Here is a 25,261-nt window from a genome sequence, read left to right as displayed (position 1 = left end):
AAAAGATGCGATACGAATACATACCTGTGTCGAAGTAGATTAACTTTAGCATATAGCTACTTTAGCTTGAGAAATCAGCTGTTTTCGGCCTTGAAACACGAGGAAAACCAGGTGAAAAAGTAGCGGGAAGTCGTTTAATTCTGTAATGGCAGTTGTTGTCTGACAGGGGGCAGTGTAGGACAACCATTCTGGGCCATTGCGAAGCTTAAAACAGAGGTTTGTGCACAGACACTGGGTCAAATACTGGCGGCTTAAAAATGGTTGGAGTGTTTTTATTGAAATGAAAAAGGTTGTGCTATTTTTTTTTTAAGGGTGAGTAAAAACAACAACAAACAAAACTAAAACCTTTGACTGTTGGTTATTTGTAAGAGGTTTGTTTTGCTGTGCTTTGCTGTTTCCTTTGTGATTAGAGGATAAAACACTAATATCCCAGTGAATGTGTTTTTCTTCTGTGGTTTTTGAGTTCAAAGAGCATTAATCCAAGTATCTGCACCTTTCAGAGAAAATGGGACTCAAAGCAGTTTTATAGCAGTGTATTTCTCAAAAACAAATTAAAAAGAGACAATAACCAACAGAGGATATTTACACTCTACAACTGTGTGGGTGTTTTTCTTTTTTAAAACAAATTACCTTTATGCAAATGAACACAATACATGTTTGACTTTTACACAGAAATAAACATTTATCAACCAATAGACACGGCAAACACCTTCCACTGGGGACGGGGGTGACCGACGGTCGAGCACTTTCAACACAAGATAAAAAAGCAGCATTCAAACACAAACATGTGCGCGACTTCAATCGCTGTGCTGCGGTGAGGAGACGAGCCACTGCATTTGGACAAAAGTGTGAGTGCGAAACACCGAGAGACACACACAAAAGGAAGAAGGCGCTGGGGAGTTTGAATCCCTCCTTGCTAAAAAAAAAAAAAAAAAAAAAAAAAGTTACCGACAAACAACATCAAGGGAAGAGAATTAAAAAGCATAAGAAAAAGAAAAGAAGCCCTAATCAAAGTGCAGCACAACGCTCTCAAGTTGATAATTGATGTTGTATTTAGAGTGTGAATCAGAGTTCGGCAGCAACCCTTCCCCCCCATAAAAAAACAGGCAAAGTTGAAACGGAATGTTATCTGGGTCCAAAAGGGACGGGAAAGAGGCAGAGAAAAACATTTTGTTGGAGCCGAGGAGGAGATAAAGAAAATGCTCACAGTGCTGAAGTCATTCTTGTCGACTTGTGCGCTCAAAGCTCAAAGCGAGCACAAATACAAACACAAACACAATGCTGGGTGACCTGGTGTTGTTGAAGTTTCTTGGACGCACAAAACTGGCTGAAAAATGGGGGGAAAATTGACTTTTGGGGTGGGGTGAAAGTCCAAATACAGAGTTATTCCAATGAACACATAGCATTAAAGTTGCGGAAATACTATGGTCATTTCTGCCTTTCAGTAGCGGTGGATGGACCTCGACCCCAAAACTGTCCATGTCTCAGTATCTCTTCATGTGACCTTTTAGCTGCGAGTCGCTTTGGTGTCATGACTTCAAAAATATTAACATCACAATGAACAGGAGTAGTAGAAAAGGTGAATAGCCCAGACCTTCAGTGATCGGTGTAATTAGGCGACTCTGCAGCCGGAACATCAAGAGGTGACGACAGAATACTTTTGATTTGGACTTTACCTAACTACTGTAGTTGTGGGCCGCTTACTGCCTTCAAGCAATACTGCATTCGGAACACATCAACGGCTTCCCGCCCACTAATACTGTCTGTCATACTGTTCCTGCAGTACGAGCTTCTACCTAGAAAGTGCAGGAATCCCTCAGGTTGTGTGCAGTGTATAGCAACAGTATTATTAATATTATTATATCATTCTGTGTGTCTTTTTTTTTCTTTTTTTCTTTTCCATTTTAAAAGATCTCTATTCCCACTGAACACAATCTATTTGATTTGTACAGAGCCGGTCGGATGGAACGAAATAATACAACAGCAATTTTAGCGGTCTCCAAATATTCTAAATGCTGTTTACAAATCAAACGGACTGCGTTCTGTGGAAATGAAAATCTTTCTTTTATAGCCGACATGAAAAGAAAAGAAATGAAGCATACTGATTAATAGACCCTAAAATGAGGTGATCAGGAATGTTTTTGAATCGTCAAGTTGAAAATAATAATAATAATAACGATGATTAAAAAAAAAGAAAAAACAAAACAATGAAAAGTAAAAAAAATGTAGCACCTTGGGGTGAGATGAATGACAAAAAAATTTAATCATGTTTTTTTCAGATCTGTAAGCTACAAAAACAACTTGCCGAGTTGTGCTCCGTTTCCCTTTAAATATTAAGCCGAGAGCCAGAAACAAGGAAAAAAAAAAATGAACACAAAGCCACAAAACAAACACAAAGCATTTTGTTGCTCCAATAATCCAGCAACTTCACTAATTGTGTGTGTGTGTGTATATATATTTATATATATATATATATGTATATATATATATATAAAAAGAACATTTCACGTTTTGGAGACAAAAAAGTATAAAATTCTTGAAGGAATCAAAAGAAAGTTTCTTTCTCGTCTCAGGTGGACTCTCGCTCCGCTCTTGGTCCGAGCCGTCGGTGCACACGTGCTGCTACGATGCCAGTTAAATACTTAAATAAATAGTTCATTGGTACCTGAGCGAGGACAAACAAAGCACCTGTGAGAGGCGTAGCACTGAGGTGTAATGTTAGCCCCTTTTTATATCATGAGAAACGTCTGCGACTCTTCCTCAAAAAGTTCACGCAGAGCTTCATTTTTTGTTTTTTTTAGTGCAAATCAAGAAATCAGGTTCCCCCTCCCCCGACTGTCGGCGGCGGGGTCCCCTCGTCCGTGACGCTCAGCAGTCCTTCTGTATCTTTGGTGGTCTGCAGGACGACACAGAAAAGGAGAGAGCGAGAGAGAGATGGTGAGGTTATTAGTGACATTGAGCTAACGGGAGATTCAATGGGAGAGATGGTAAATGCAAAAAGTAATGCAATAATTCTTTAATTAGTCGCTGCCAGCTTTTAGCGTCAGACTCCAGAGAGCCGTAAAATTCTTTGGATTAATCTGACGTCCATGCTTGAAAGAGCCCACAGAAAACGTTTGTCTGTGGGGCAAAAATTGGAAGGTAAAGAATCTGTCCATCAAATTTAAACGGACCAATACTTTTGCTAGTTAACGCAGGAAGGAGCAGCTCGAGACTTCGGGTTGGCGAGGAGCTGCTTAACAAAATCCTTCATCAGATCATCGTCAAATCCTGTTTTTTTCCCCAAGTCTTCACCTGTGGCTTTTCAGCAACACAAGCGTCAATCACTCTTCCTTCTAAACTAAAAAGGAAGCGGATTGATGGTGAAAAAGAATTTCTTTTTCGGAAAGCTTTTATCAGTCGAAAACACTTTTTTATTGACAAGATGTTGCAAGAGGTCTCAGTATTGAAATATCAGTGATCCAGCTGCTGTTCAAGGTTACTCTGAAGCATAAAGGAAATAAAACCAAATAATTGGAAAGGAAACATCGGGGGGTGGGGGGGGTCTATTTTTTTTGTAGAAAAACATCTTTTTCTACAAGAATTTCTAAAAGTGGGTCTAACAGAGATAATCTTTTTGTAAAGCCAGAGCTCTTCAGAATTCCTGCTGCCCCCACCTGCTGGGTAGAGGGATGGTGGGTGGAGGTCTGGGCACGGTGGGGATCGGTATCGGTCGGGGTCCGATGCTGGGGACGTGGACCCCTGCTGGCGCGACGCTGCGACCCAGCCGCGAGCCCCTCCCTAGCGGGTCAGCGGGGAGCGGTTTCTGGGGCGGACTGGGTTTGTCAAAGTCCTGAAGGGAGAAAAAATAAAACCACGGGGAGGGGAATTAGTTCCGTCGAAGGTGAAGCGTGTAGTATTTCGAGGTTCTGAAGAAGAAACAGCGACGTCAAGTGGTTACATTTTCAATTGCAGCGCTCAGCGTCAGCCTCTCCCTCACCTGAGCTTGCCAGGGAACTACAGTGGCACACAAACCTGGATACCTCATCCACCTTCTTCTTCGTTGGATTACTTGAGGACATGAGCAGCCACTTTAATTACGAAACGTGTTGTCATGCAGCTGGATTGTCCACACATGGCTTCCTTAGAAATATATAGTTGTGCAAGATGGCAGCTAACTGGGAGCAAAACCCTTATTGCTCAATTTATACTCTTATATAGGAAAACCAAAATACTTTTATTCTACTGCTATTATACACTTCAATCGATGTATTCATGGGCAGTATATTTTACCATTATAAAAATCGTAAATCAGGCCAAATATTACACACTGGACCTTTAAGTCCACATCAGCCAATCCTTACAGACTAACACATTTTTTTGTTTTGGGGTGAAACGTCCTTTAAAAAAAACAACAATTAATTTTACCCCATTTAGGTCTGTATGAATTTCAACAAACTGATTGAAACAGTTTCACTCCACTAGAGGGCGCTGTGCTATCAGAGCTGTGCCAGAATTCCCGTGCAGGCCACCCCCCTCCTCCACCTTCTCCACAGTGGTGCTGTGTAAGTGAGCGCAGGCTCTTATCTGCACTGAGGTGCCATCATGTGTTACTAATCTACAGCGAGGAGGCGAGGAAGTGATAAACATCTGCCATCACATTTGCAAAAAACCTCCCTGCATCTGACTCACTCACTCACTCACAAGCGCGCGCACAAACACACACATAAAATGAGTGAGTCGACATAAAGTGCACATGCAGACGTAGAAATAGAAAGTTTTCCACATCAGGCACAGATCAGACTTTGGAAAAAAAAAATTGAAAATTTCTGCAGCTGGTGCATTAATAGGCACACACACACACACACACACACACACACACAGATAAAACCTTTGTGTGTGTGTCTGTGTTCGTTCTTTGCAGTGTGACCCAAAGGACGGGAAACACACATCAGCACATTTGCGCAGAACTGCCGTCCTGTCCTGGGACTTTTTTTTTTAACCTCTCCCGGTTCCAGTGAAAGTAAATCTGTCTGATATTCTAAATCTGGGATTCCGTACAACAGCGCGATTGACTGGAAGGAAAAAAAAGTCGAGGGAAAGTCCCTTCTGACCGACCTGGGCCAGAGAGTGAAATGCAATTTATTTGCCGACACAGAGATTTGACCTCTGACCTCCTTTAACAGGAGCGTGCGTCCTCTGCTTGTCCGACAGCGGCACGTAGAAACTCATGTTCACACATCTGTCCGAAGTTCTTTCTAATGATCTCCTGATCCTGTTGGACAACTTAACAAGTGTAGAAGATAACTTAAGTCTTAAGAAATAGCATCATTTTGTTAAAAATCCAAAATTGCATAAATTCACTCAATGTCTGCTTTCAGTTCAAACGCAAAGCAGGTCAACGATAACCAATAAATGAAGATGTGACGTTTAAAACCTGCCAAGGGCAAGTAGTCCTGTAAACTGACTGATGTGCCAGATTGAGTTCAAATCCCAAAAACCACTGGATTTATTTCACACATCCATCATAATAAGAGCCCAGGGAAAATGTTTGGAAAGGGGAGGCTTTCAAAAAAAATAACTTGAAAGGATGGAAGGAGACTGAAAAACTGTGTTTCGTATTTAAAGGGCCAGTGTGTGAGATTTAGTTGCCTCTATGGTGGGAAAGCAGATGGGAAAAAAACAAAAAGCAGAAAGCAGACGGCAAAAACAGCTCACAACTCCCTCCAAGCAGCCGTGGCATCAGAGCAGCGATCTAAAATCTAATCAATTTGACTTCTATCACTGTTGGTGAATGAAAGTCCAGCCGCGGTTACACACAAGAGTTCACCCCGTGTCTTTGGCTCGAGGCTTCACACTCGAGCTAATAGGTGTGTTCAGGTGACACTTAGACAGACTGAAAACGCTTCGGACCAATGCCCTGATGCTTTTAAAGATGGATGTTGGAAGATTCAACGACCGGAATTTCAGCGATTGCAGCTTCACAATTGAAATTTCAAAAAGAAAAACTCAAACGCCATAATTGTGCAATGGTCGAAACAAACAAACAATCAAAAAAAAAAATACCCTGCTTCAAACCAATGTCTCGATGTGTTTCAAGATGGACGCTGGAAGATTCAAGAAGTGGAGTTTCAGCGATGCAGCTTCACAGCTGAATTTCCCAAGAGAACTGACGATACACGGGCGATTCATTAGTTATGCCGCATATAGAAAAATGTTTTGTTAAAAAAGGAAAAAAAAAAAAAAAAAAAAAAACTTTTTAAGAAAAAGTGCAGCAAAGAGCCCAGGGCTGTTCAGATGCAGCTTAAAAACGAAAAGTGCACCGTGGGGAGCGAAAAGCTGCGACTCTCCAGTCGAGCAACACACACTGACGGCACCGCAGTCCCCCGTGGATACCGCTCGGGTCCGTCGGGAGTCTGGGAAAGGTTACAAAACAAACACAGTTGGGAAGGGGGCGGAGGGACGGTTGTGATCTAATTAGACGAATTTGTGCGATTATCAAGTGCAGGTAGCGAACGCAGAACCGCCAGAGGCTGCACGGCGCGAACCCGAGCGCAGTTTTGTGAGAGGACGAACTTAAGGAACGTACAGAGTTGGAGGAGAGGAGAAACAAAGACGCAAAGGGGGAACAGATGCATCTGTTTAAAGGCAAAACCTCCCCCCCAAAAAAAAACAAAACAAAGAAAAACTCTAATAAATCAGCCAGGCGCCCGCATGCATTCTGCGTTCTTGGCAGAAATTCCCGCGTTGTAACGGGAAGTCTCGGCGCTGCTCGCGAGTCTTAACTCACAGTGAAGGATGGCTCCATCCGAGCAGCCTCGCAAAAGATCTATGAGCCCTGTGTGAACAAGCACCTTTCCAACCCTCCACCCCCCCCACCGCAGCGCCTGAGAAATGTCAGTCTGGGTGGAGACGTGGATATTTTTCTAAACCCTCTTCCCATCCCACAAAAAACATTTCGGGAAAGTCGAACCCCAGATTCTCTGACTTTGCAGGTGTCTGATGGGAAATTTGTCATTTTTACCCCCCTTCCAAACAGGCTGAACATTTTCAGCTCCCGCATTTTAATCATTATCATGATGTTGTGCCTCATTTGAATGAATACAGATACCGCAATACCGTTCTTTATTCTACGGAAAACGGATTAACAAAAAGAAAAAAAAAAAAAACTCACCCAAAACAAAACAGTCCATTAAAACACATGCAGAGAGACTGCAGATGGTTATGATGTAAACAAGAAAAGTATTGATATTTCTAAAAAAAAAAAAAAAAAAGAAAAAGAAAAAAAAAAGCAGTGGGCAAATTATATCTACATGATAACGCATAAGAACCCACGGCCTGTATATAGTTCATGACTCAAGGTATTTTGTGACAGATCAAAACGTACCAATTGGTATCACATAACAGTCAATATCAGGTGAGCTTTACGTCCACTAGATGGCGGTAAGTTCTCACGGTCGTCACGGAGGCGAAGCAAATCGTGACATAAAACCGAACATTTAGCACCTTGACATTAACCAATAATATTGCAGTTCTGGTGATTCCTGCAGGGAAGAGTCGTCACCCGACCTCACCCGTCTCCTGTTCATCCCATTAAAGCTCACGCACAAGCGGGCCACGGAGGTTCGCAATGCACAAATAGACATCAACACGCGCAAAGTAACCTGAAGAAAAGCGCAGTGCGATTTTCAAGGCGCGCAAACGCGCCAGTTTGTTTTCGTCAACCTCGAAGGCCGGCCGAGAAAAGTTTTGTGCAGAAAAAAAGAAAACCGAAGGCCTCTTTCACCTTTTATCTCTTCCAAATCAATCATTTCACAATTTTCCTCAACCACGTTTCGATCGACTCTGAATGAAATCATTTGAAAAGACAAAAGAAGAAGAGAAAAACCCTTTCAGCTCGTCAATTCCGTACACGGTTGCATTGTGGAGGAGAAATGGGGGCCCTGACTGCAAATCGCTAAGACTTTGTGTAACATTCATCAGCCTCCCATGAATACAAAATATGGAATGCTTTATTAGGACTTCATCGGGGGGGCGATGGAGGCAGCGCAGGAGCCGCAGCCGTCAGCTCTCGCCGCGTCCGAGCGGGAGGTGAAAAAATAAATAAATAAATAAAATCATGAAAACTTTTCATTTCCTGGATCTCCGTCTCCTCCATCAACTCAGGCCAAAACAAGTCTCCCCGCAGCGCTGGGGCTTCTTTTCTTTATTTTGGAATCTGCTGCCTAATCCGGCGGAACGATGGATCTACCATCTCCGCAGTGTCCCAGTAGCGCTGACTCGGCAGGAACGCACGCCTCGGTTCAGGGGGGGTCAAAGGCTGCGGGACGGATTGAATTTCGGAGTCGATGTTCTGGCGCTGAGCCACCGCGTCACGTCCGCAGACACTTTAGTACGAGCCGTTCAAATCGCTCGCACAAGTTTCGGCCTCTTTGCGGACGCTTGTGTGTCTAATCACAGGTGACAAACGCTGGCCTGCATCCACTTCTCCTCTTTATTTTACCGTTTCAATTTGTGTTGATTTTTAAGTAACATAGAAAAGGAACAGAAAAAGTGCAGGTTCATAATATGTATACATTTTTCTTGTGTCATAAAAACGAGATGATACCGTGCAAACAAACACAAGAGTCCAAATAATTAGAAATCCACAGAATAGAAGTTAGGTTTACCAAGTGCTATTTGGGGCATCAAAGGATGTGCTTTCACGTAACCCTTTCAGGGTTGACGTCATATCGACCACATAAGACATTGGACGGACCAACCAGAATTTGGGCTCATGTTCGAATACAAAATCCCAGTCAGAGAGGAAACAGGAAGCAGGAAACAGGAGTTTCTCCACACCCACCTGGTCGAGCATGTAGGACGGCTGCTGTCGCGGCAGGCTGAGGAAGGCCTGCACCCGCGGCGGCGGCGAGAGGGAGGCGAGGGGGGCCCGTGGCGCCCTGCGGTGGGCCGGCAGCGGCGGCAAGGTGGGCTGGCCCACGTTCAGAGACGCCGGCATCGGTTGGCTGATGTGCAGTGGCTGGTAGAGAGGCAGCCGGCGCAGGCTGTGGGAGTGGAAGTTGTGCGGTGGCAGGAGGGGCTCGGCGCTGAGCAGAGACGGCTGGGGAGGAGGAGGTAGAGGAAGAGGAACAAGAAGAGGGGTAGGGAAAGAGGAGAGGAAGGGGAAGAGAAAGAGGAGGTGGAGGAGGAGACAGAGGAGCGGGAGAAGGGTGGTGAGGTGGAGGAGGAGAGGGAGGAGATGGCAGAGGTAGGGGAGGAGGAGGAAGAGGGGAGAGAGAAGGAGGAAGCAGAGGAGGAGGTAGAGGAGAAAGTGACAGAGGTAGAGAAGGAGGAGAAGGAAGAAGAGGAGGAGTAGGAGAGGGAGGAAGAGGAGCGGGAGGGAGTGGCAGAGGTAGAGGAGGAGGAGGGGGGAAATGATGAGGTGGAGGGAAGAGAAGGAGGAAGAGGAAGAAAATGAGACAGAGGAAGAAGTGGAGGAGAAGGTAGGAGGAGGAAGAGAAGGATAAGGAGGAGGAGGGATGGGAATAAGAGGAGTGGGAGGTGGCGGGGGAGGGGAAGGGGAGGAAGAAGAGGTAGAGGAGGAGGAGGTGGAGGTGGAAGAGGACAAGGAGCGGGGAGGAGGGAGGAGAGGAAGAGGAGGAGAAAGAGGAGGGGTTTTATCAGTGATGGCAGCTTGATGTGAGTCATGTGTTCTCTCAGCAGAGGCTCTGGCTGCAGCAGACACTCCGGCGTCGCAGCACCAGCACAGCCAAAAAAAAACCCAGGGCTTTTCCTGTTTCAGTGAGGGAAACACCTCGAGAGGAGCTACGACCACACTGGTGATTCTGCATCATTCTAAACTACTGCTTCAACGCCTGATAACTTGCCTACCAACTGGGATGATGTCACACCTGAACAGGTGGGGGAGCCTCGCGGGATTCATTGTTAAAAACGCTTGCAGCGTGAGATTCTTGTGCTAAACGTTCCACATTACAACAGTCATCACATCATTTTCACCAGGCAGCCTTGCACAGTAAAAATATCAACATGTTTTTTTTTTTTTTTTTTCTTTGCATACTTAGCCCTCTGTTTGCAACCTCCCACGGAAACGCTTGCTTTCAGTTTCCTGCTTGAAACAGATGCTTTGTTGGACCTTCCACGCTGGTTTTGTTTGGAGGAGGACACAAAAGAGAGGCGGCCCCGGCTGATGTGGTCACTAACATTGCAATCGGCGATCCCTATGACATCACAGAGGGCTGATTTCCAGCGTTTACTTACCCTACTTCAAAACTGAGCCGGCAAAAGGAATTTATTTCCTGGAAACTTGTTGGGGAAATTGAGAATTTCAGCACAAATCACTTGTGTCTTCTCGGTCAAATCAAAGGCTTTTATCTTATTTATTCGTTGTTTTTATGTTCATCTCATTTATTGTTGTATTTAATTGTCAGTGGTGTTGCTACTATTGGCAGACATAACATTGACAGTGTTTCTGTCTTGTGTATCTATTGCTGCTGTAACAACATGCCCTTTGGGCGATCAATAAAGTTTATTGTATTGCATTGTATTATTCTATCTAGTCGTGCTTTGTTTCCGCTCGTCGACTCGTCCGTCCACTTCAAGAAACGCCCTCTATGGCTGCGCTCTTCGTCTTATTTATTTATTTATTTTTTTGCCTTCTTAGATCCAAAGATCCAAAATTGTTTCAAGTTAACACATCAAAAAAGGGCCTGCGGGGCTTTTTATGACGAGCGATCTCACTCGCTTCTGACACGTTTTCTGATCATAAAAAGAGAGACGCGTAATTACTTCCAGACTCTTGGCTGCGCTCGGATATTTTTTTGTCACTGGTGGGAGTCGCCGCGCTGGCGAGGAGAGTTATATTCCACCTCAGACGTCTCACCAGCGGCGACGCGGCCGACGTCAAAAGTCTGCAGTCGCACTGCGGAGCAGCGACGCTGGAGTCGACGTTTGGAAAGTGCAGAAAGCCGGAGTTTGAGCACGAGCAGCTGCCGTCCTCAGAAACTCACCACACATTTAAAATAGACGGAAAGGATTTGGCTGCTGGTCAATGGCACTGACACACACACATGCACATACCTACATATTCCTACACACACACACCTACATGTTCCTACACACCTACACGCGCACACACACACACCTACGAATGCACACAACACATTTGCATGCGTGGCGGTGTGTGTGTGTTTGCGCGCGCACACACACACCCCTACACACACTCACACACACTGGACTAAATACTACTTTATAAACAGGTGTTGCAGATTCACGCTGCTGCAGAGACAAATCACACTGACAAACACACACACACACACACACACATGCAGGCGCAGCAGAATACAAATGCATGTAGCTTTTCATTTTGACGCGCTTATGCAAATGTGCAACTTTTCATTTCCAGCCAACAAATCAAAAGCTCGTCTTCCCCTCGACGCGCAGCCGTGTAGAAAATCATGTTTGCCTCGTTCAGGTTTAGAAAACATTTTTTTTTTCTTCCAAAAAGTGTGTGCTTTGAAAAAAAAAAAAAAAAAAAAAAAAAAACCCAAACAAACCACAGGCAGTATTAGAAACCGGGCCTTTTGTGATGTCACAAAATGCACTGACGCATCTAGGAAGACGCCGTTGCAAGTTATCGACGACGCTCCCGGTCAGACGTTGACTCTGCAAACAGAGATGCGGATGGTCCAGCAGAGGGGCGGTTTTAGAAGCAATAACAAGAGTATTTCTGTGGGAGGCGTCAAACAGAGGGCTAAATATGTCGTCTGCAAATTTAGAGTGTCCAGAACAATTCATTCTGCAATACTGGTATCGGCACAGATACCGATACCCAACACTGGCATCGGCATGTATTTTACAAGTATGAGTAGAGCACTCAACCCCTGTCTGGGTATTGGTACCGATACCCAATACCGTTACCCAATACTGGTATCTGTACTGGTATCGATACCCAATAGTGGTATCGGCACCGATACGAATACCCAATACCTGTATCGGCATCTGCGACAGGTAGGGGGCGCCTCACCTTGTAAATGTTGGCTGTGGAGGGTTTGGGCGGAGGCTTGCGCTGAGGTGTGGGTCTGTAGGCAGCTGGGTTCCGGATGGGGCTGGTGGGTCTGCTGGCCTCCACGGACCTACAAGCACGAGCATTGGTTCGGTTAAAGGGTCAATCCGTAATTTTAACCACACTGCGGAATTCGATTGTAGTTGTAAAAAAAACAAACAAAAAGAAAAACACGCGACGCTAATCGCAAAAGTTTGGAGTGTTTTGGGGTTAAAAAAATAACTAAGGAAAGAGAAAATAACAAGGCCTATTAAACAGTTCTAGGAAATTATTCATACAAATAAGCCTCAGAAGTTTCACAACATCTGAGTCAAACTGCGAGGACGGTGGGTGGGCTGCTCTATTTGCCTTGTCAATCATCAGTGATGGAGCAAATACCCACACAGCTTTAATGAGACGGCTTTTCATGTGTAAATTGCTTATTTTCTTTTTTCTTTTCTCCCTCGCTCAAACAAACTTTTCCCACTCATGCTTGGATCCAAACGGGCACATCTGGCTGCGGGAAACCCAGAAATGTGGCCAGATTTAAAAAACCCACAACTCGTCCCCCCCGCACCCTCTCCTCCTCCTCCTCTGCTTCTCCTTTGCATCACCTGAGCTTCTCCAGCGTGCTCTTCTTGCTGCTGAAGAGCAGGCGCAGCAGCGTCTTCCTCTTCAGGAAGAGGAGCACGGCCACGGCCAGCAGGCCCAGCAGGGTGAGCAGGATCGCCACGGAGACGGCCACCGCGTCCGCTGATGCCACATACGACAACACGCACATTAATACGCACACACGCACATCTACAGCACGGTGACAGGCAAAAAGAAAAAAAGAAAAAAACAACAACAACAAAACAAACAAACACATAGAAGGGCCGTTACTGTGAAAAGCTGTGAACCACCAACATCACCATCCATCTATTCATCCATCCATCCATCCATACATCCATCCATCCACCAATCCATCCATCAATCCTTGCACTGACAGGTCAGATCTGTGTTTCTGTGAGCTTATCAGAGGGACAAGGGTAGGGGGGAAGGAAGGAAGGAAGAAAGAAACAAACGAAGGGAGGAAGAAACTAAGGAAGGAAGGAATGAAGGAAGGAAGAAGCGAAGGAAGGAAGGAAGGAGGGAAGGAATGAAGGAAGGAAGGAAGGAGGGAAGGAATGAAGGAAAGTATGAAGGAGGGAAGGAACGAATGAACGAAGGAGGAAAGGAAGGAAGAAAGAAATGCAGGAAGGTAGTAAGGAAGGGAGGAAGGACTAAAGGAAGGAAGGAGGGAAAGAAGGAAATAAGGAGGGAAGGCGGGAAGGAAGGAGGGAAGGACTTAGGGAAGGAAAGCAGGAAGGAAAGAATGAATGAAGGAGGGCAGGAAGGAAGTGTGCAGTCTACCTGCCAGCCTGGTGGGCCCGCTGTCGATGCTCCCACCGAAGCCTTCGCGCTCACAGAATGGGGGCGCCCAGTGAGCTTCGCAGTGGCAGTTCTTCTTGTTGTTGCACACCTGCCAACAAAAGGCGTTTTGTTCTTTTCTCACAACCACGAGACCCAAAGTTTAGCGCTTTTTCTCTTGTAACTCCCCCTTTATCAGTAAGGCTACAGGCTAAAGTGTGCACATCGATAGTGACTGACTGATAAAACATCCAGAGGGAAGGACGCGAGGTCTTGGCTGGAGGGCTAGATCTCGATGGTATCGATACTCAAGGTCAGCATCGCATCGGTATCAGAGAGATACCAGCGTGATGAGATCAATACTTTTGTTGCAGATTTTCTTCTAGACGTCCTGCAAATTACTCCGACCTCCTTGCAGCTTCTCTCCAAGTCTGTCTAAATAAAGAGTATAACCCAGGTGTGGGCAAATTGTGGCCCGGGGGCCATATGCGATCTTGTTAAGCTTTTTAATCTGGCCCGCTGAACTTGAAGAAATGATATTAATAGCAAGCAAGTCATAAAAATAGTTGTTTTTCATCGATTTTCTTTCAGTGTTTTAAGAGCCATTTAAATTCCGCTGCTTTTGCTCATTTTCAACTGACGTCAAAGCACGTTTTCCACATGTCACATGATATGTTTTTTCCTCCTATGAGGTGGGTCACCAAAACACTCCATCCGTCTGCTCCTGCTCTGGTCCCGTGTTTTACCATCATTCTAATCAACTAACTCAAGGCAAACAACAAAAAAAACCAAAAATACACAAAATGATTCCATGATCATGATATTTCGAGTAGAAAGTATCGTTATGGGCGACACTCGCCCTGTGTTTACTCTGTGTCGGATCCATACCAAAATCCCCCTTTACCAGTGACCTCCGCTCAATAAATTCAACACCCACGTTGTGCAGCCAAGTGAATCCAGACACTCGTCAGAGAGCCGGCCGACGGGGTTAATGGCACCTTTATGTGTGTGTGGAGTGAGTGGTAAAGGGAGCGAAGACAAACTGACGCCGGCCGAGTCCCTGATGAAAAATTAAGGCTCCGGATGAAGACGCTCGTCGCCAAGGATGCAATTTTACTGGAGATAACAAAAAAAAAAAAAGAGGCTCCAAAGGCCTTGTGGAAGGTGTTTTTATTCCCTTCTCTCTCACAGTCGTGACTAATGTTTATATTATGTAATATTATATTAAAAAATATAGATGCTTTCAAGTGCTTTTCAGCTGCTACGAAGAGAAACCTCACATGAATGCTAAACAAATTCAAGCAGTGATTTTTCCCAACAGGCCGTCTGTCTCACAACCGCTGCAGATGGAATGTTCCACAAATACGAGTGACGTCTACTAGCTCTCAATCCGGCCGCCTTGAGAGGTGAGCGCTTTGCAATTTGTACAACGCAGGGCCGAGATGTTTTATTCTAGTGCCGAAGATGATGAAGAAGATGATAAAGTACTTGTCCTTTCCAAAAAAAACAACCTCAAAACACTGTATATTGAATCTTTTCCTCACCTTTAAAAGTCCTGTGTGATGACAGTGACGACGGTTCAGCGTAATGAGACATTTACTGACTGATGGAGCTGAACTAGACGAGCTCGGTCGCTTTCAAGAGTCTCTTATTTTTTTGTTTCTCTCTTTCCAAAAACATAATCTAAAAAAGACAGAGAGCTGAAGAGAAACGGCCAAGGGGATTGATGCGGTGTTTGTCTCTCTGCTTGGTTCTGACCACTGTCCATCAGCCACCAGTCACAAGATGATGTACGACGCAACACAGACTATCAATGATGCCGTTAAATGGGATTAATTCGACCTTTGCGCCATAATGAAGATTGATCGCGGGGGGAAAGGGGGCGCTGTCATGACTCATGAGCCTCACCGTAAATAAGAAAACATTCTTTTGCTATTACACTGCGATTTACGGGGCCGTGAGACTTAATTAAATCTCCGCGCTATCAGTCAATAAGTGGCAGAAAAGTACCAGAGTCCTTAAAGTGCAATTTCAGAGGCGTAATTAACGCTGAGCGCCGCGTCGGCTCTACTCACCCCGCGGCCGTTGCACTTGCCGGAGCAGTGGTGCACGCCGAAGACGCTGACGTTCTGACACTGTCGGTTCAGGCAGACCTGCAACAGAGAGAAGCCACGCAGGTGAAGAGAAACAAAACTGGTTCCATGTTGTATCCATTTGCAGATCTCCCAGACTTGAAGGGAGCAGCTTTGTTTTTTCTTCTTCACGAAAAGTCGATAGATTTCCCAGAAAAATTGGGCGTTTAGCCCTCTGTTTGCTGCCTCCTGACGAAATGCTGTGGATTAAAGATCCAGTGTGCAATATTTGGCTTGATTTATGATTTTTACATTGGTAAAAACTTTGTATACGGCCCATAAATACATTATTTAAGCACTTTGGTTTTCATAACCTTATACAATATATACAAGAATATACACAGAGCAATATGGGTCTTGCTGCCAGCTAGCTGCCATCTTGCACTGCCATATTTCTAAGGAAGCCTGGTATGGACAATCCAGAAACCTATGAAGACTGAGGCTGAGGTATCCAGGTTTGGGTGCACGGGCCATCGTAGCTCACTGGCAGGCTCAAGAGGGGGAGGGAAAGTGAAAGACGCTGCAATCTAAAGTGTAACCACTTGATGTTGCGGTTTTTTCTGTAAAATCTCCAAATATTACACACCGGACCTTTAAAACTGAAGGGCTGTCACTCACATGGGAAGAAGCCAGTGTGCCCTTTGTGATGTCAGAAAGGGCACTCTGACCCGAAACATTAGTTTTTTATTTTTAATAGAACTATGTATAGGTTTTAAAACTGTTTACGAAAATTGTTTAAGAAAATTGAAGACGCATGCACACACACACACCCTCTCACAGGACAATAGGGGTACCATCATGTCCCATTTTAGAGAGATGTTCCCGTCTGACAGGAAATGTTTTCTTCTAATCTTTGAAGCTAAGATTGAAATAAATGTTTGTATGCACTCGTGTGTGTCAGTGTCTCCTGGTGGGACACAGGAGGTGAGTCAGGAGCTACTACTGCTAGCTAGCAGAACATTTTAATTCCATCAAGTCTGGCCCATTTGTCCAGGGCCGGGCACGACGTCTATGTTCAGCTAATTGGATCCATCCAGAAGTTAACGTTGTTACCCCCTTTAAATGGCGCTGCGTCGCTGGCGGGCCGCGGCAGTCGGGGGGAAAAAGCTTTTTAGCTTCGCTGGGGGACATCCGGTCTAATCCGAACCAATTGCTCACCAGGCCGTCTCCGCACTTGGTCCCTGCCAGGACCAGTCCGGGATCAGGCATGTCGTCCCCAAGGTAGACGTGAGTCCCTCTGCAGAGGATGCGACCGCCCTCCTGCAGCGGGATGTTGGTTTCGATGGAAACGGCGTTGGTTCCGATCACCGGCCTGTTGGCGCCGCCCTGGCACTGGATCTTACCGCACTGTGCATCGCTTCACGCACATAGAGAGAGAGAGAGAGGGAGAGAATGAGTGAGTGAGAGAGAGAGGGAACCATGTATTAACATTAATGTCAAAATTGCCCATTTAGAAAAAGCCTCAGACATGAAGGGCTGCCAGTCACCACGCAAAGATAAGTGAGTGCAGGGGAAGATGAAAGCCTCCCGATGGGAGCGCCGCTGCTCCTGTCCTCCAACCATTAAAGCAATTAAATCAATTAACAAAGGGCTTCTGATTACAAGAATTCACCCAAAGGGAGGAAGATCTGGAGCACAATTAGCCGAGAAGAATGGCGGCAAATGATTCACGAGCACTTTCGAGGAAGCAATTAGCCGCTATCTCGCACAAATTACATTCTTCACCTGTGTAAACCTTTTGTCGGGGGTGAAGCAGCGTGTCACTTCCACCGACGCTACGCTGATTGCTAATGCTAATGCTAACGCTATACTACACTACACAGCTCCTCTGGCTCCTTGTTCAGCAACGTATCCAGTACTCGTATATTTGATGTCTTCTTAAAAATAAAAAAGAATTGAGGTGAGTCCAAACTTGTCACTGGTAGTGCACTTAAGCTAATTTTTTTTTTTTAACCACCCCCGCTGTGAGATTGGTATGCAGCCGTTCGCTCTTACCGCGCATCGCACTTGGCAAAGGAGCCTTTGGTGTCTTTCCCACAATTCCCATATGGATCTCCCGCCGAGTTGACTCGCTCGAAGCAGATCCCGGGGGCCGGTTTTGCTCCTGCGTGTTAAAAAGGCAAAATGCACAAATGTGCAAAAGCGCAATCACCAAAAAAAATAATGAGATTCCCCTTTGAGCGAGGTCCATCACACGAGCTGGCCCGCTGCCCCACCTGGTCCCCACAGGGTGATGCACTGCTGCTCGTGAGTCTGGCAGATGCCGTTGTAGCAGTAGCCCTCCACGTCGTGGCAGGCGTGTCCGTCATGCAGATAAACGTTGGCCGGGCAGTGAGGGTTGGCACCCGTGCAGAACTCTGGCAGGTCGCACGAGTTTCTGGACTCGCGACAAAGCGTGCCGGCCAGCTTCAGCTGTGAACGCAAACACGGGACAGGGCGAGCCGGTCGTAAGGGCGTAGACGGGCAAATAGCGTTGTAGTCAAGACCGCGCCAACCGAGACCAAGACCTTATCAAGACTAGAGAGTATCGAGATCGAGACCAGACCAAGACATTATCTATCAAAGAAAAATAACAACAAAACAGAAAAAAAATGAGCAGAATCTTTTTTAAATTCAAGTTTGCTTCTGAATCGAACAGCAACATCTCTTTTCAGCAATGCATTTTTTTTTTTTTATAATTTTCTTTAACATTTTGCTGCTTACTATTTTGAACGACTTTCATAAAACACAACTTTGCTTCATAAAATTAAAAAGTAAATAAACTGGGAATATGGGGCAGGGTGTCACTCCGGCTGTCACAAACAGAGTGTAAAACGGCTGCTGCTGGATTCTTTTCCATTATCTGTCATTGCAGTGTTGGCTGACACTTGATCGGTCTTGATCAAATGAATCCTGAACCCGTCCAGTCGGAGACTGAGACAAGACAGAGTGAAAATGCCTCAGAGTCCGAGACGAGACGAGACCCTTAAAAAGTGGCCTCGAGACCAAGACCAATCTCGAGTGCGACAACACTACGGGCACTTCCATTTCTCACGACACAAACAGCGAGAACGCGTGAGTCCAACCCGGGTTTTGTCATTTTAGCCAGATGTCACAGCGGCTACAAGAAAGACGTAAACAGGGAATAGCCTGTTAGAGGCTAGTTGCTAATAAATCTTTCACACTAGGCCTTTTAAAAAAAAAAAAAAGAAAAAAAAAAAGAAGCATGTCCTGACTCCTGAACCAATCAGTTAAAACAGTTTAGACGTGTAACATTCCTGATTTGTGATGTTTCACTCGAGTTCCCAAAGGACAAAACAGCTTTCGACCATGTGTGACTCATCAGATGTGTGTATCTCATAAATCAACAGGATGAAAAAAAACAAAACCCCCCCCCCAAAAAAAAACCTACCCTGCAGTCTTCGCAGCACTCCCCGTGCGCACACACGGCGTCCTCCGTCAGGGTGCAAGTGGTGGCGTTGCAGCACGGGTTCATGCACTCCTGCAAACACACACACGGAGGAGGGGGGGGGGGGGGAGTTGTTCACAACATGTGGACCTGATCAACACACTGGAGTTCATCTGTCAGCCGGTTCCACCCAGATCAAGACCTTCAGGTCCAGGGGAGTGCACTTCCTGTCCGGTGGGAGTTTCCTACTTGACTTCACGGCGACCTTTGAGACGCGGTGGAGGTGCGTTCACCGAGTCTCACGTGTTCTAGATTTGGAAAGTGACTCCTTGGGGGAAAAAATACAAAAGCGGGCGTTTTGGCAAGATATATATATTTAAAAAGACGCTGAGACTTTGGGGAGGAAGCGGCCTTAAATCCTCGAGCCTGATCTGATGCGACAGCGGAAAGATGCGGCCCAGTTTTTTACGGACAGGAACACGAGTCGGATTTAAAAACCCTTCAGAGGGAAAAAGGCGCTTCGGCGACGAGAAGATGGGCCGGGCCACAGCGGAGACAAAAGGAGGAGAGAGGAGAGAGGAGGAGGAGGAGGAGCTTAAAGGGGAGCGACGGCGTGTGATGACTTCAGGAGAGGTGTCGCAATGTTTATCTTGGGCCGAGCGGCCAAACGTACGCGCTCTCCTCCCCGGGCGGCGTCATGCATCACACTCGTATTCATCTCCATTATTCTTTCCTCTCCTTCCTGGACGGGCGCTCCGCCGGCGGCCGCGGGGGCCCTCGAAAAAGATGGAAACTGGATCATCGGACGTGTAATTTTGCAATGATGTATGGCTTTGCGAAGGCAGGCTGTTTACCTCTCGCCCTGATTTAAGCCCATTGTTGAAGTGGGAGAAGGAGTGGGGGAGTGAGGAGGGGAGGGGGGAAAAAAAGGATGGCTTTTATCTGGCTGTCTAAAAAAGTGGGCCGACAGATTAAACAAGCTGGGGGCCTCTGCGGCCGATGCTGCGGAGGTCCGGAACAGCTGGTGCAGATGAAGTCGGCGAATTTAAATGACACGGTGGGGCCTGTCGGTGGTCAAACTTAATGACGCCGCCTAAATACAGCCCACACTCAGGCCGCAACGGCGGAGGACGTAGTAATAACACGGCTAAACCAAATAATCGAGCACGATGTTTGGGTCCGGAGGCAAATAAAAGTCAAGTGAAAAAAAATATTTTTTCCGTAAACATGCTGCGCCTGGACGGAGGCTGGCAGGAACCCTGATGCCTCTGATTGCCACTTGAGAATCCCGCCCCCCCAATAAGTATTTATGTATGTATGTATGTATGTATATATATAAACTGTATATGTATACTGTATGTGTGTCTGTGTGTGTGTATGAGTATATACTGTATGTATATATATATATATATATATATATATATATATATATATATATACATATATATACATATATACACACACACACACATATGTATATATGTATACATACGTATGTTGACTGCAGCTCCCATGTGTGTGTATATATAGTGTATATATATATATATGTATATATATACATACTGTATATATATATATATATAAATATACAGTACAAATGCAATACAAATGCAAATGTGAGAACAAATGATGCAAACAAATCATTCTAGGTTTCTTTTTAAAGGTCTTGCGCAAACAAATACTTTGAGAAACTCCACTAGAGAATAATTTTGCCGTGATATTATTTTTTTTTCTCTCCAAAATAGTGCAGAATCCAGACAGATTTATGAGGTATTTATGAGCCGTTATGAATGTAGAGAACCCCTTTGCAAGTAGTCATTCTCAGTCTGAAGACTTTAAATTGAAAATGAAAAACAGCCGGTAATGAAGTATTGACAAAGCAAATGCTCCATTTAAAATGAAAAATGGACGTTTTAAAACGCTAACAGTCGAACCAACAGAAATGACGACAGGATGAATATTATTTTTTGTTTTGTGTTGAAAGAGAACATGCTCTTTCTCAACGCAGTAGATTATTACCTTTACTTTTTGGAGAGACAAACAGGCAATTTGACAAATTGTACGGGGGTTGGGGGAGGGGGCGCTGTACCACAAAACCATAATTCATGAGGAAATCCATCATCTTTCAGCGGCTGCAAGGATATATTCATCATCTAATCTCCTTTGGTTTAACTCTTCATGAGATACGCAGCTGCTTCGGCTGCATCCCAGTGATTGATACCCTCAGCGTGTGAATCTCATCCCTGTGTATCCTCAGCAAGAGAGTGTGTGTGTGCACCATGTGTGTGTGTGTGTGTGTGTGTGTGTGTGTGTGTGTGCCTGAATGCATTCAATGGACGCTCAATTGTGTCACGACCTGTGTGTTTTCTTTTTGCCACACAGCCGCACGGCCATCTGATCTGGTCTTCGCGGGGGCAGATAACCCTGCATCAATGGACTGTTGTTTTCAAACCCACACGACCACGCTGGAGTTTCACAGAGAGGGCGATATTCCGCTCTGGTCCACAGGACCAAAACAAAACATGAGCTTCTACCAAAGGAGGCACGTTTGTGTTTGCGCTCGTGTTACTTTGAGAGCTCTACCTTTACAGCCGTGAGACCAACGTGACCACGAGTCTTTCAGCACGACACGAGCGGTTTGGACACACATCATGTAGTTCTTATCCTTTATTTTGTTTATGCGCCCCTCCCCCTGCCCACACCAAGGCCACAGTAAGCTCCCACTGTATTGTCACTGGGCAGAATCCATTGTATCCTATCAAACTCCAGAAGCACCGCCTCCATGGAGACAGAGGTAAGTACAAGAAGAAGTAGAATGAAAACTGAGAATGAAAAAAGAGTAAAAAACTCTCTTTCTTTTTATGATAAAAGAAAGGACTGTGGCAAATTTTAAGCAATCCTCTCAGCACAAAGTATTTCTGATGACTTGAGAGCTTTCTTTCTTTTCTTCGTGCAGGTTCGATGCTTTTAAGGCCAAATGGCAACTCTCGCATTGATAGGAGTGTGCAAGTAATGTGAGGTGAACAATGTGGAGTTGGAAATCAGCAATACTTTTGGCACTTTTGCTAAAAATCTAGCCGAGCTTGTTACAAAATGTGATTTTATTGTAACCTTTATTCATGAAGCAAAAATGTTATTTTCTCTGAAACTAATTTTTTATTTAATTTTTTTTGCAGCAGCTGCACCAAAAAAAGATTGTTCCTGATCTCACCTCCGGCTCCCCGCAGTCGCACTCTTCTCCTTCCTCCACGTAGCCGTTGCCGCACTTCTGGCCCCCGTAGAGCACTTTGACCTCAGGCATGTTGTACAAACACATGCCGACGCCTTTCTCCAGACTGGCAGCCAGGTCCTTCTTACTGCACGTGCTGAACACGGTCGGGAAGGGGTACCTGGGAAGTAAAACACACAGAGACGGACGAGTGAGTGAAACAGAGACGTGACGCGCATGCACAGCTTCGTGTTGCCGGCTCGCACAAACTTTAATGGTCTGCAAACACTGTGTGAGTGCTGCTCCACTGGATCTCGAGTTTTGCTCTCACTCTATGAATACACACACGCACAAAAATATATATATGAGCAACCCATCCAACCCCATACATTTTCTCAAGGCTGCTGCATTTTCATTATTGGAAGCGGCAGAACAGTCAAAGCGGCTGAGGGGACTAAAGTGCATAACTAGACGGTTGGTACATGTGAAAGAACTCGCACGTGCCGAGTGCATTCATAAAATGAAAAATAAAAAAATGAACCGCAATTTCTCTCTTTTATTTTCCCCGAGTAGGAAGAAAGAAAACCGAACCTTGAATTCGACGCGGGGAAAAATGTTGCGGCTGGATGAAATGGCAGCTGCCGAGTCAAATCTATGATTTCGTTGTAAATTATTAGCAAACACGAGACAAGAAAAATAAATGAAAAAAGCAGTTCCACGTTATAATCAAGTGCAAAATACATAGAGTGAAAACATTTCTTGTCAAGACTTTCATACATTTCGTAGCTTTCAATGGCGCGAATGCACGTCGCTAACATTGCTGACGCCCATCCTTGTTTTCTGAAGCACCAGCCTGAGCACGGGCATGTTCACGCACCATGTAGTAAATTATACATGACAAGATGAAGTTGATTTTAATGCAAATGTAGATGCTTTACAAATACTTAAGACACAGCAGCAAACGCTTTTCAGATGTGTCACACTGGGCCTTTAAACGTGGCTGAGTGCACTTATCGCAAACATCCGGCCGGTGCGGCCCCTCCGTCTGGGAAACCGCTGGAAGGGCGACGCGCATAATGCATAATGCAGCCTGAGCAACAGAGTCTGGAATCTCGGACTTCGACGACGAAAAGACACAAAGCAACAAAAAAAAAAAAAAGTTTTTTTTTTCTCTGTAGAAACAAGATTATCCCGCAGCTCCGTCGGCCATAATGGGACTTAGCCGGAGCCTCGGAAAAAGAGGAAGGACGCGGCCAACAGCTGCGGCTGGCGGAGAGGATTTGCAGCAACACGGGCGAGCGGAGAGGCAGCTGGCGCTCCATCCTTGAAAGACATGAGTTCAGATGCGAAAATGTCGCACGCACACACACCCGCATATTCGGGCGGTGACAGAGCGAACCGTCGGCCTTCAAACGCGACATGGCGTGCAGAGCGTATAGCAAAAGGACGCGGCTTGGCGGGGCAGAGCGGCGCAAACACGGCATTAGGCAGAGCGTGTTTGTGGAGCCTGGCGTCGTGCGTTGATGTGTGTGTGTGTGTGTGTGTGTGTGTGTGTGTGTGTGTGTGTGTGTGTGTGTGTGTGTGTTGTTGGGGGGTTTTAACGATCGCCTGAGGGGGATTTGGCAATTGCGAGTGCATGGATCTCTCCCCGCTTTAAGTTGACTGCAGTGCAGCGCCTCCTGGGGGCCGATAGGAGTGGGAGGGGGCGGGGGGGGGGGCGGAGACAATGGTGGGCCCGCTCGAGTGGAAACAAAAGCCGGCGTTCTGCGAAAGAGTTTTTCTAGGAAGAGAAAACATTATTTTTCTCACTGGGGAGGCGATGCTTCATCCAGGCGTCGCCGGCGTTTAGGCGTTTGGAGCGGCTGGGTCTATATTCCTCCTTGACCGAAAGCCAACACGCGAGTCTCATCTGCGCCCATAATCCGCTTGTTAGCTTTATTTATTTTTTTTCTTCTTACTTGTCATGACAACAAATCAAAGAGTTTTTTTTCCCTCCTCCGTGTGCAAGCGAGACCCGGACCGCGATGAGATCGTGCTATGGCGAGAAGCCAAACGGGCTCGGTGTGAAAGGCACGATGAGGCGCCTCTGAAAACACAGTGTTACAACAGCAACGGCAACATGGGTTATTCAGAGTAAAACATATTAAAACGAGGTGCGAGGTTCTTTCAGTCAGCTGAACGAGCTCACTGGGGCCACTGTTGAAAACTGCGGCTTCAATAAAAGCAAACCTGAAGAACAAATTCAAAGATTGAACACGGAATAGGTTATTAGACTCGATTCTCTGGACGGACCAATCCATGCGCAGCTACTTTAAAACAGTTTCTAGGTGCTCTTCACAAAAATAAACCTTCTAGAAAACTAAACAGAAGAGACGAACAGAAGCCCATCCTTCACATCATTTGTTAGCTACACTTTTCAGACCATGTTCACGGAAACACTCTGGAATTCAACCCTTTGTGATGTCATAAAGATACTGGAACTTCCCCTCAGTTATTGGCAATGCCCTTGTAGCCTCTATTTAGGGATTCAGGACGACCCCAAAAAGCATCGGTTTTAGAAACCCTATTAGCATTTTAGAATGCTAATAGGGTTCAATATACTGGGCAATTACATTGTAGTGGGAGTCTGGTCTGCTGCAATAACACGGAATAAGAACTGACGATGACCATTTTGGCCAAATGCATGAGGCTGGAAGTGAACAAGAGGGGCCCCTCGGTGATGAAGACGTTGCCGGGACTTCACAGGCAACAGGTGCCTTCGCCATCTTGGCGGCAGATGCCGCGTCAGACGCCACAAGACGGTTTGACTCCCCCGTCAGCCGACGCCAGGTGCGAGCGCTTAATGACGGCGGGCCGACAGGCGCAAGATGTTTGTCGTCTGCACAGACAGACGCGATTGCGTAACGAAGGACCCAAACACGCCGTGCTCTCGGCGCAATTGTCCGGATAAATGAGGGGGCGGTGAATAAATCTATTTGAACGAGGCGGAAGCTGAGGGCAGAGAGGAAGGGGGAGTGTTAATAGCAATATAACACCGTTTACTTGACGGACGCAAACATTCCCGGCACCTTTCAGCATCAAGCTGCGACACTACGGGCTTAACGAGGCATCACGTCTAGGAG

General features: G+C 45.8%; 1 protein-coding gene across 2 annotated transcripts in view; it reads right to left on the bottom strand.

The window, feature by feature from the left end:
* Positions 1-518: 518 nt before the first annotated feature.
* The window catches only part of adam12b (ADAM metallopeptidase domain 12b), a 76,658-nt gene continuing 51,915 nt past the window's right edge, over positions 519-25,261 (bottom strand). Inside the window, exons 12-23 of one of the 2 annotated variants that reach the window (XM_076038434.1) lie at positions 22,143-22,320; positions 18,935-19,024; positions 17,760-17,955; positions 17,539-17,647; positions 16,702-16,900; positions 15,487-15,564; positions 13,415-13,523; positions 12,637-12,823; positions 12,005-12,113; positions 8,825-9,082; positions 3,657-3,832; positions 519-2,896 (exon numbers count right to left, since the gene is read on the bottom strand). In XM_076038434.1, the coding sequence (XP_075894549.1) occupies positions 2,869-2,896; positions 3,657-3,832; positions 8,825-9,082; positions 12,005-12,113; positions 12,637-12,823; positions 13,415-13,523; positions 15,487-15,564; positions 16,702-16,900; positions 17,539-17,647; positions 17,760-17,955; positions 18,935-19,024; positions 22,143-22,320 (1,717 nt within the window). In that variant the 3' untranslated portion in view covers positions 519-2,868. The remainder of the gene's footprint in view (positions 2,897-3,656; positions 3,833-8,824; positions 9,083-12,004; positions 12,114-12,636; positions 12,824-13,414; positions 13,524-15,486; positions 15,565-16,701; positions 16,901-17,538; positions 17,648-17,759; positions 17,956-18,934; positions 19,025-22,142; positions 22,321-25,261) is intronic. The other variant, XM_076038435.1, reaches the window with a different exon arrangement.

Source organism: Nelusetta ayraudi, unplaced genomic scaffold, assembly GCF_046127955.1.
Source record: "Nelusetta ayraudi isolate G7.1 ecotype Tasmania unplaced genomic scaffold, CSIRO-AGI_Nayr_v1 ptg000056l, whole genome shotgun sequence".
Taxonomy (NCBI): Eukaryota; Metazoa; Chordata; class Actinopteri; order Tetraodontiformes; family Monacanthidae; genus Nelusetta; species Nelusetta ayraudi.
Note: the sequence above shows the minus strand (reverse complement) of the source record. Positions and strands in the feature narration are given on the sequence as shown.